The sequence below is a fragment of the Bacillus rossius genome, chromosome 14 (assembly GCF_032445375.1).
Source record: "Bacillus rossius redtenbacheri isolate Brsri chromosome 14, Brsri_v3, whole genome shotgun sequence".
Classification (NCBI taxonomy): domain Eukaryota; kingdom Metazoa; phylum Arthropoda; class Insecta; order Phasmatodea; family Bacillidae; genus Bacillus; species Bacillus rossius.
Window position 1 is genome coordinate 41,805,396 of NC_086341.1, and position 12,224 is coordinate 41,817,619.

At 45.1% G+C, this 12,224-nt stretch overlaps 1 protein-coding gene across 10 annotated transcripts in view; it reads right to left on the reverse strand.

Annotated features, from left to right (window-relative positions):
• The window catches only part of LOC134538818 (partitioning defective 3 homolog), a 116,062-nt gene that overhangs the window by 87,315 nt on the left and 16,523 nt on the right, over positions 1-12,224 (reverse strand). For 7 of the 10 annotated variants that reach the window (XM_063380328.1, XM_063380325.1, XM_063380331.1 and 4 more), the window contains exons 2-3: positions 8,373-8,573; positions 1,212-1,418 (exon numbers count right to left, since the gene is read on the reverse strand). The exons of 1 other annotated variant lie outside the window; for it this stretch is intronic. In XM_063380328.1, coding sequence (XP_063236398.1) covers positions 1,212-1,418; positions 8,373-8,573 — 408 coding nt within the window. The remainder of the gene's footprint in view (positions 1-1,211; positions 1,419-8,372; positions 8,574-12,224) is intronic. 2 more of the 10 variants (XM_063380333.1, XM_063380332.1) reach the window with 1 other exon arrangement.

Below are 12,224 nucleotides of genomic sequence, written 5' to 3' on the forward strand. Positions count from 1 at the left end.
GAATTTTTGTTTAATGAAAGCCTGTAGGGCATGAACAATTAAAAAACAACTGTAAAAAAGCACTTGGGGCAAGATGACGAGTCATCATCTTGCCCCAGTCAACTTGCCCCGATCAGCAATGTTATTAGTATTGGATTTTTTCGCTAGGAAAAAATATAAAAGGTTAACAATATATAGTGGTTAAGAAAATTATATTGTCTAAGGTAATAATGTGTGGCATTGAATAACCAAATATCTTACCTGTTTGTCCATGAGATATTACTTCGAAGTTCTTGAAAATTACAATACGTCAGACCAAATGTACGAACATCATCTAACAAACAACTAAATGGTGGCAGCGGCTTCACTGTGCGATTCTTTAGTGCCCACCAGTGTGGAGCGCTAGTAGTGTCTGTTAGGTGGTGCTATCTAATAACATGACGTGGAACTAAGTCATTCGTCGTCTTGCCCCGTCCTCCCCTACTTCACCCATGCAAAATAAAGCTGCGTAATTTTTTTGACGTGATAACGTCTTATAAATCGACGAACGCCGGCTGCACGCACGGAAAATTGTCATGTTCCGCCTGAGCCGCGCGTGCAAGAACCGGTTAACCACCGTGTGAGAAAATCTTCCATAATATCAAACAGGTTAAGGCGGGCCTTTTAACTAATTGGTAGTGATTACTAGAGATAAGAAAATTTTGTGCATTCATTTAGTCGCAAGCTAGAATGCAAACATTCACACTCTCGCAATGTGTTCATGATTGGACTGTAGTTATTTTGACCGTGAGGCGAAAATGCCCAGCTAGGAGAGAAGTAAGCGAACCAGGCAGTGTCATTTAACAAGAATAAAACTATTCTCGCAAATAAATCAACCCATGAGAGAGCAAACACGGGTTGAGCATACCTATGACTTTGAATTCTATCCTGAGGCCAGGCGAATCCGCGAAATTTCCAGGTCTCTGGTGATTACATTTAAACAAATTATTTAAATTAAATTTGCAAAAACTGTAAATTACGTATATTTAAAAATGAAAAAGAACGCAATTTTCCATCAATGTTTTCTCGTGACGTTATCACGTAAAAATTATCGTCCGTAAACCGACTTTAGAGACGACCCCGAGAATCAACGGCACAGCACAACTCGCTTCCCGAACCTTTGTTCGTGGTTAGACCGGAGCGAGGGGATGACTACGGGACAGGACCCGCCACCGGGACAGAGGGGGGAGCACCTTGGGGGGCCGGTCCACCACGATGGGGGTGGCGGACCAGCGCTTGCAGGGGTCGGCGGGCGGCGGGGGGCGGGCGTCGGCGCGGGGGGCCCCCGGGGGCAGCAGCTGGTTCAGGGCTGGCTCGCTGCCCCGCCTCACCTGCAGGGCGGCGGCGGCCGGTAGGGCGCCCGTCACCTCTATGTCGTTGCGCGAGTACCTGCGGTCGCTCTGCGAACACAACACTGCCCTCACCGCCCCGGCCCCGCCTGCGGAACCCCTCCCCCCCCCCCCCCCCCGGAACACTCGACTACGACACTGGAAAAGAACAGCGCTCACATAAAACGACGGTGATCTTCCTGATTCAGCTCATCTCTCGAGTTACAGGAAAGTTATAGACCGGGAATATTAGGGGTTTCACCTCGGAATGAGAGATAGTCAGCTACAAACTTGTATAAACATTTATTTTGACACCCTAAAACTTGTCTCGAAACCTACATATCGTAGGTTGTTCGCCAGGGGCGTAGCCGGGGGGGGGGGGGGGGTTAGGGGTTCAAACCCCCCTCCCCCCTTAGCACCACATCTTTAATTAATTTCTTATTCATCACTCAAACAAATTTCATATTAAAATTAATAATTTTTTTACCATTGCAATATTTAAATTTAAGTACAGAAAACTGCTAAAATTGCACTATTTTACACCTTAAAATCCAAATTTGCCTGGGGGAAGACCCTCGGACCCCGGCTTTAATACGGGGGGGGGGGAGGGGGGGCATGCTTCTTAACAGCCCCCATACACATATCCTGGCTACGCCACTGTTGTTCGCGACTATAGATATTCCAAGGTCAAAGATCAAAAAAATCAATTTTTTACACATTTATTGCAAAATATCTCGTTTCCTATGGGTTTTATGCTATTTGTATTTATTATAAATATTGTAGAGGATTAAATTCTCTACGGAACATTTGTTTAAACATTTTTTTTATATCTAGAACCATTTTCGAGATAGAGGGCAAAGAGTGCGCAGTGTTTAACTATTTAGAATATTTGGAATATTTGTAGTCACGGACACCCTATGATAAGTAGGTTTTGAGACAAGTTTTAGGGTGTCAAAATAAATGTTTATACAAGTTTATTGCTGACTATCTCTTATTCCGAGATACATGCCCTCATTTGACTAATATTCCTGGACTATTATGTATTTGTATATTTAAGTCCGATAGTACATAGTCAAAATGTTATATGCAAAGGCACATGTGTAAAAACTTTCATAAAATTCAACTCCATTCAGTTACCGAGTTGGTAGTCGATAAATTCTGTGACTGAAATTGTTATTTCTAAGTGACTGTAACTTCCTTCGGACCAAATTCATCTTAGAAGCAAGACAATCGGAATGCGGCAATTAGACCTAGAAAGCAAAAACATAGCCTGGAATGCAGTGAGACCTGGAACGCAGCAATGCAACCTGGAATGCAGAACAATGACCTTGAAAGCACCAGTGTGGTATCAAACACAAAACATTGAATGTGGGCAATTATTTTTATTGTGCACGTGTCGGAAGTAGCCTACACTGGTACCCATACATTTTAAATCACGAACGTCATTTTTCCATGTACCTACCTTGATTTATAATATGTACTAATTTGCGAGACTTTCTAATTTTATCAATTGCTTGGTTCAAGTATCATCGTGATAAAATTAAAGTAATAATTTTTACATTAAAATGTATATTATTATAATTTTAAGTATGAGAAATATCATAAAAACAATTAAAATCTGTTTGTACAATGTAAGAGTACCAAAAGACAGACTAAAACACTGTGATCGTATCATTAATGTGAATCATCTTGAAATGAATGCAAACTAAAGAATAGGAAAATAAAAAACGACAGAAGCTCAGCATGTTAATTTCTATTTTCTATTCAATATCATTCACCCTTGTGACATAGGGAAATTTTTATTCAGTCACTACAGGCAAAAGAAAGTGGGGAGGGGGGATAAGTGTCGACAATAACAGGTTGGTGTTGCAGAATATATATTCTGACTGTATACGCTGGTGATCATGAAGTTAGAGTGAAAACGTTCCCAAATGATTATAACTACGTAACCAACAACGATTTTCTCTGAAATGTCCTGAAAACAGGTCTTATGATAACAACTATTTTCGTAAGCAGCGAGACACTCTTCACCTTTCTAGTTCCAGACAAAGTTCGGATGTTGGGCCACTAACGTACGTGCAGTGGACAAATAATACCATTAACTACCCTTTTCAAAGAACCCATAACACACACACTTACAATGAGCCCATAGGCTTTTAAAAAAATGATACAGTAAACATTGACCATGTTGAGTGAAATGCAAACCTTGCAATATGCAACAGAACAAGCACAGTAAACACACAACCCTGCACAAGACACAAGAGACAAGGCAAAAGACACAAGCAGCTACTGCAGATGTGGCACTTGCAGTTATGTACACGTGTAACACGCAGCCATGCATAACACACAGATTCTCGAAACCACTACACGTAAAAAACAAACACAGTGGCTATATACTCTACCCACTCCAAGACTGCAGAATGTATGTTTATAAAACTGCACCCGCTGGTTCAATAGGAAGGTATTGGCTGTGTGCCGTTAGCCATTCATCAGTTATAAAAAAATTATGTGTTCAATGCTTCAAACTTAAAAGAAAACTAAATCTGACTCATCCTTGTCTGCCTCTTACTCGCGTACTTGAGATTTCACTTTGGTGCTATCCATTACGCATTTACGATATTAAAATACACACAAGGTAGCCTAATATTTTAATGCTTATGTCTCACATGCCCACTTGGTTATGTCATTATTATTACGAAGATTTCCCCATGAGCTTTTTCTAATGGCAGTCCTGCATTTTTTGTTGGTTCACAAGTGTTCTCACTCAACCTGTAATGAACATTACTTTTCAACTGTAAAGTCTCACAAGTGACCGTAATTACAAACAGGGACGACTCCTGGGCAGGAAAGATGGCCCTGTGCCTATTTGGGTCCGCGCCGGTGATTTTCATTTCCATTAATATTTGTTGGTCTAGTGTTCTGTTAAAAAACATGTTGGACATTAATGGGAAAAGGAATTTTAAATTTGTTATTATCTTGTAACTTAAGGCCCCCGCCTCGTCAGGGGTGTACGTGTGTCGGTGAGGCGGGATGATAAGCGCGACGCTCACTGGTGCTTCCAGTGCGGTGTCTCCTCTGGACTGGCGCGCAGTCTTCTCGTCGTCACAGGACAACTGTGAGATCTGAGCGGTGACCGTAACATTACACGGCTGAGAAATGAAGATAAAGTTGTAATGCAAGTCCCTTAAGTGCTTTCAAGAATCTGTACCGGTTGTTTTATGCCTAAAAATTACTCTGAAAACATTCCTTTAAGCCATTTTCACTAAAAACACAGTTTAAAAACTTAATCCGGGATCAAAACTACTTATCGGCCCTCGGCCAAATTTTAAATTTCTTTCGTAAACAGACCACACTCTGATATCTTGAGCAGTTAACACACTGCATTTTTTTCCCCCGAAGCTTTGTACACCGCATGTGTGTCCGGGTAGGCGGGGCCCTTAAATTTGCTGGTCAATACCTATTTCAATTCATGATTTCGTGTTAGAAAAACTTTTGTCTTCTGACCGTACGCTGGTGATCATGAAAGTGCATCATGTGTCCGTCAAACTGAGACTTATTTTGGTGAAACGTGTACCAAGAAATGTTTTAGTTTCATGTTTGTTGAATAATACACTCTTTTTTTAACAAATAAAAAAAAGTGTATGAAAATAAAAACAATAACACCGAAATCTCTTTGCTTCAAAAACGAAATTGACCTAAAATTAAAACCACAAAACTCTTGTCTATACTAGTTCGTAATGCTGCCACCTTGGAATGGGTGGAGTGAAGTGCTACCCTAACCTTTTTAACTTATTTACAATCATTTTACGAACATGGCACTATGTATGTACAATTCGCTGCACTGTAACCCACAGCAGGTGTTCAAGTACTGAGAGGATAACAGCAGAAACAAACACCTGCCGTCACGCCTCACACTGACAGCGCATCCGTCCCAGACTCCTCACTCCAAAAACTCTTTATTTGCAACAACACTGCCTACATTCTCCATCGCCATCTCTTCCCTGACACAGCAACAGTTCGCCGTAGCACACTCTGAATTTTTTCTAGAAGGGAGCATATCATTAACATACAAGCCTAACTACTTAAGTTTACCTTTTTTTATAATATTTATAAAGCTACGTGAAGAACCTATTTTCAGTGACAGTGAAATATTTCTGCATAAATATATTCCAATTATTTCATTTGGTGATACCTCTGTTTCTGAAGTGTTTCAGCATTCTCTTTCTCTTTTTATTTTTATTTTCAATTAAAGCTGTATGTTGGACATTTTCTTCATAGGCTGAAATTGTCAATCTTTTTTTAAAACTTAACTCGTGTTTTTTTTTTTTTATCAGGAAACATGTGTAATTTACTGAATTGGATTTGAAATGTACACTGCAAACGGATCTTTGCTCATACTACTCTAGAAAATTATTACATTAATTTGGTTGTGTATACTGTTGTCGTTCCTAAAAATAAAAAGTAAATACACCTCACGCTTTACTAAACACATAGGCCTATTCTAATACTGACTTAAAATTTTAGTGCACAGAAAAAATATCATTTATACTTTTTTTTTTTTAATGAAAACAAAATATGTGCACATGCACATGCATGCATGCAAATACATAAAAACATATTTTTATATATTTACAGATTTAGTTTTAAATTTAAATATATATGCTTTTACTTGAAAATTATTTACGAAGCTGTTCGTTCTGCATGATATGTCGATAACGGAAATAACTATAGCATTTAACACAATAAAATCATTTTCAAAAAGGATAATGAAATATTTATAGGAGATACAGACTAATGGGCTACACAAGTAACCACATACGTACTGACTTACTAAGCATATTCGTGACATAGTTTCTTTCATTAAATAATCAACTGCCCAGTTTATGTGACGTTGCTAATTTGGTATGCGGCTTGCAATTACAATTAAAACTGCCGCACACTTAGCCCTAGCTTAAGTAAAAAGTGGACTGGCACTTCGACCAACTAGCCAGGTGGTCATAACTGATTGTACATAATGTAGGAGGTTAGACTCGAACAAGCGCTGATCCAAATATGCATGAAAGTGAAGTACAAACAGCACTCGGTGTTACTATGATGATGGTCAAGGCTTAAGACATAGGACCTCCATGAGTGTTAAAGGCTGTTCGCTAGATCCTAGAGATGCAAAATAATGATTTAATATTTACCTTTTAATGCCTCCTTGCAATATTTAGCAAATAATTAAAGCCCGCACAGCAAACATTTGCGCAGTTTGGTACACAAACTTTTTTAACAAACTTGTGTAGCAAAAGCAGCTACTAAACATCACATACAAAAGGCATTTAAAAACATGATCAGATAGCATTAACATATAACCACCTTCTATCACTGGCTTTTTTTTATGCAATTCAAATTTGTAATATCAACATTTCAAAATTTAAAGTAGGAATATTGAAGTGTTTGGTCAATGAACTGCCTGATGAATATGATTGTATATTTATATATTTCAAAAAAATGGTCTGTTTAGTGTTTCAATGCAGAAAAACTTGTAATATAGTGGTTTTTCACAAACTAAAAAAAGACTGGTTAATTTGTTAAATGGATTCCTAAATTATGATGACCAATATTTCGTGGATATTTTTTTTAACAGACAAAATATTTTATCTAAAAAAGATGGCATACACATATTATGATTTTCAGCAGAAATAATTCAATTAATTCCATATTCGTTAAAAAAATTAACACAACTGCTAATTAAATATTTGGTGCAAAGGCATCAACAATATCTTATTTTCGCACTGTATCATTTGCATTGGCCAACTCATCTTACAGTCACACGGGGTTAGCCCATGTCGATCAAGTCACTTGGTCAACTTTCTCGATTGGAAATGATCATTAATTGATCAGTTTTCAAACAAGCGGGGTTAAAAGTTTTACCCTTACCCGACTAAGCCGGTTACTTTATATTAACGGTTTACCATTTAAAATAGTGCAATAACAAGACATATAATTATTTCAAGAGCAAAAATATTATGAAATCTTTACTTTTTTAAGAACTTTAACGAACTAATACTAAGCTTCTGCAAATTCTCTGTGTGTGTATGTCTGTCTGTGTGTGTCTGTGTCTTAGTGTATCTGTGTGTGTGTTAGTGTATATGTGTGTGTGTTAGTGCATGTGTGTGTTAGTGCATATGTGTGTCTGTTAGTGCATATGTGTGTCTGTTAGTGCATATGTGTGTCTGTTAGTGCATATGTGTGTCTGTTAGTGCATATGTGTGTCTGTTAGTGCATATGTGTGTCTGTTAGTGCATCTGTGTGTGTGTTAGTGCATCTTTGTAAGTGCATCTGTGTGTGTGTTACTGCATCTTTGTATGTTAGTGCATATGTGTGTGTTAGTGCATCTTTGTAAGTGCATCTGTGTGTGTTACTGCATCTTTGTATGTTAGTGCATATGTGTGTGTTAGTGCATATGTGTGTGTTAGTGCATATGTGTGTGTTAGTGCATATGTGTGTTAGTATATGTGTGAGTTAGTGCATATGTGTGTGTTAGTGCATATGTGTGTTAGTATATGTGTGAGTTAGTGCATATGTGTGTGTTAGTGCATATGTGTGTGTTAGTGCATCTGTGTGTGTTAGTGCATATGTGTGTGTAAGTGCATCTGTGTTTTAGTGCATCTGTGTGTTAGTGCATCTGTGTGTTAGTGCATATGTGTGTGTTAGTACATCTGTGTGTGCGCGCGCGTGTGTGTATTTCCAACTAAATTGAAATGAACAAAAAAAAATTTTTCCCACATTTCACAAGAGCCAAAAGAAAAATTCATGCAGAATAAAGTAATTTTTTTAAAAAAAGGGAGAAAAATATATGGAACCATAATATTGTGGTGTATAGCAAAAAAAAAATTGGTATGTAATGCTTTTTCTTAAATGAGTAATATTTAATGATTAAAAATAATTTTTTTTTATATCCAAAAAATTATGGACAAAAAAATTTGTATTTTTGAACTAGTAATGGAGGATTGTTGCGGTAAAGTGGGCGGGCGTACGCACCTGGAAGAGGTCCGGGCTGCCGGTGCCCACGGAGCTGCCGCTGGCCCCGTCGCCCCCGCCGTGGTGCACCCCCTCCCCGTCCTCGTAGCTGGCCACGATCTGCTCGCGGTCATCCACCACGTCGCCCAGCCGGTCGTCGGGGTCCAGGATGCCTCCCTCGTGCGACTGCACGTGGTGCACCGCCACCCACGAGTCGGCCGGCTGCGGGCGACACACCGCACTCCGCTGCACTCACACTCCTCCGCTCCACACACCGCTACACTCACACTCCTCCACTCCACACACCGCTGCACTCACACTCCTCCGCTCCACACACCGCTGCACTCACACTCCTCCGCTCCACACACCGCTGCACTCACACTCCTCCGCTCCACTCACACTCCTCCGCTCCACACACCGCTGCACTCACACTCCTCCGCTCCACACACCGCTGCACTCACACTCCTCCACTCCACACACCGCTGCACTCACACTCCTCCGCTCCACACACCGCTGCACTCACACTCCTCCGCTCCACACACCGCTGCACTCACACTCCTCCGCTCCACACACCGCTACACTCACACTCCTCCACTCCACACACCCCTGCACTCACACTCCTCCGCTCCACACACCGCTACACTCACACTCCTCCACTCCACACACCGCTACACTCACACTCCTCCACTCCACACACCCCTGCACTCTCACTCCTCCGCTCCACACACCGCTACACTCACACTCCTCCACTCCACACACCGCTACACTCACACTCCTCCGCTCCACACACCGCTGCACTCACACTACTCCACTACACACACCGCTGCACTCAAACACTCCTCCGCTCCACACACCGCTACACTCACAATCCTCCACTACACTCCCACTCCTCCACTCCACACACCACTGCACTCACACTCCTCCGCTCCACACACCGCTACACTCACAATCCTCCGCTACACTCACACTCCTCCGCTCCACACACCACTACACTCACACTCCTCCGCTCCACACACCACTGCACTCACACTCCTCCGCTCCACACACCGCTACACTCACACTCCTCCACACCACACACCTCTGCACTCACACTCCTCCGCTCCACACACCCCTGCACTCACACTCCTCCGCTCCACACACCGCTACACTCACACTCCTCCACTCCACACACCGCTACACTCACACTCCTCCACTCCACACACCGCTACACTCACACTCCTCCACTCCACACATCCCTACACTCACACTCCTCCGCTCCACACACCGCTACACTCACACTCCTCCACTCCACACACCGCTGCTCTCACACTCCTCCGCTCCACACACCACTACACTCACACTCCTCCGCTCCACACACCGCTGCACTCACACTCCTCCGCTCCACACACCGCTACACTCACACTCCTCCACTCCACACACCGCTTTACTCACACTCCTCCGCTCCACACACCACTACACTCACACTCCTCCGCTCCACACACCGCTGCACTCACACTCCTCCGCTCCACACACCACTACACTCACACTCCTCCACTCCACACACCGCTGCACTCACACTCCTCCACTCCACACACCGCTGCACTCACACTCCTCCGCTCCACACACCGCTGCACTCACACTCCTCCGCTCCACACACCGCTGCACTCACACTCCTCCGCTCCACACACCGCTGCACTCACACTCCTCCGCTCCACACACCGCTACACTCACACTCCTCCACTCCACACACCACTGCACTCACACTCCTCCGCTCCACACACCGCTACACTCACACTCCTCCACTCCACACACCACTACACTCACACTCCTCCGCTCCACACACCGCTGCACTCACACTCCTCCGCTCCACACACCGCTGCACTCACACTCCTCCGCTCCACACACCGCTACACTCACACTCCTCCGCTCCACACACCACTGCACTCACACTCCTCCGCTCCACACACCACTACACTCACACTCCTCCACTCCACACACCGCTGCACTCACACTCCTCCACTCCACACACCGCTGCACTCACACTCCTCCACTCCACACACCACTACACTCACACTCCTCCGCTCCACACACCACTACACTCACACTCCTCCGCTCCACACACCACTACACTCACACTCCTCCGCTCCACACACCGCTGCACTCACACTCCTCCGCTCCACACACCGCTGCACTCACACTCCTCCACTCCACACACCACTACACTCACACTCCTCCGTTCCACACACCACATCACTCACACTCCTCCACTCCACACACCACTACACTCACACTCCTCCGCTCCACACACCGCTACACTCACACTCCTCCGTTCCACACACCACTACACTCACACTCCTCCGCTCCACACACCACAACACTCACACTCCTCCGCTCCACACACCACTACACTCACACTCCTCCGCTCCACACACCACTACACTCACACTCCTCCGCTCCACACACCACTACACTCACACTCCTCCGCTCCACACACCACTACACTCACACTCCTCCACTCCACACACCGCTGCACTCACACTCCTCCACTCCACACACCGCTGCACTCACACTCCTCCACTCCACACACCACTGCACTCACACTCCTCCGTTCCACACACCACTACACTCACAATCCTCCACTCCACACACCACTACACTCACACTCCTCCACTCCACACACCGCTGCACTCACACTCCTCCACTCCACACACCGCTGCACTCACACTCCTCCACTCCACACACCACTGCAGTCACACTCCTCCGTTCCACACACCACTACACTCACTCTCCTCCGCTCCACACACCACTACACTCACACTCCTCCGCTCCACACACCACTACACTCACACTCCTCCGCTCCACACACCGCTGCACTCACACTCCTCCACTCCACACACCGCTGCACTCACACTCCTCCACTCCACACACCGCTGCACTCACACTCCTCCGTTCCACACACCACTGCACTCACACTCCTCCGTTCCACACACCACTACACTCACACTCCTCCACTCCACACACCGCTACACTCACACTCCTCCGCTTCACACACCAATACACTCACACTCCTCCACTCCACACACCACTGCACTCACACTCCTCCGCTCCACACACCGCTACACTCACACTCCTCCACTCCACACACCGCTACACTCACACTTCTCCACTCCACACACCACTACACTCACACTCCTCCGTTCCACACACCACTACACTCAATCTCCTCCACTCCACACATCACTACACTCACACTCCTCCGCTCCACACACCGCTGCACTCACACTCCTCCGCTCCACACACCGCTGCACTCACACTCCTCCGCTACACTCACACTCCTCCGCTACACTCACACTCCTCCGCTACACTCACACTCCTCCGCTCCACACACCACTACACTCTCACTCCTCCGCTCCACACACCACTACACTCACACTCCTCCACTCCACACACCGCTGCACTCACACTCCTCCACTCCACACACCGCTGCACTCACACTCCTCCGCTCCACACACCGCTGCACTCACACTCCTCCGCTCCACACACCGCTACACTCACACTCCTCCACTCCACACACCACTGCACTCACACTCCTCCGCTCCACACACCGCTACACTCACACTCCTCCACTCCACACACCGCTACACTCACACTCCTCCGCTCCACACACCGCTGCACTCACACTCCTCCGCTCCACACACCGCTGCACTCACACTCCTCCGCTCCACACACCGCTACACTCACACTCCTCCACTCCACACACCACTACACTCACACTCCTCCACTCCACACACCACTGCACTCACACTCCTCCGCTCCACACACCGCTGCACTCACACTCCTCCGCTCCACACACCGCTGCACTCACACTCCTCCGCTACACTCACACTCGTCCGC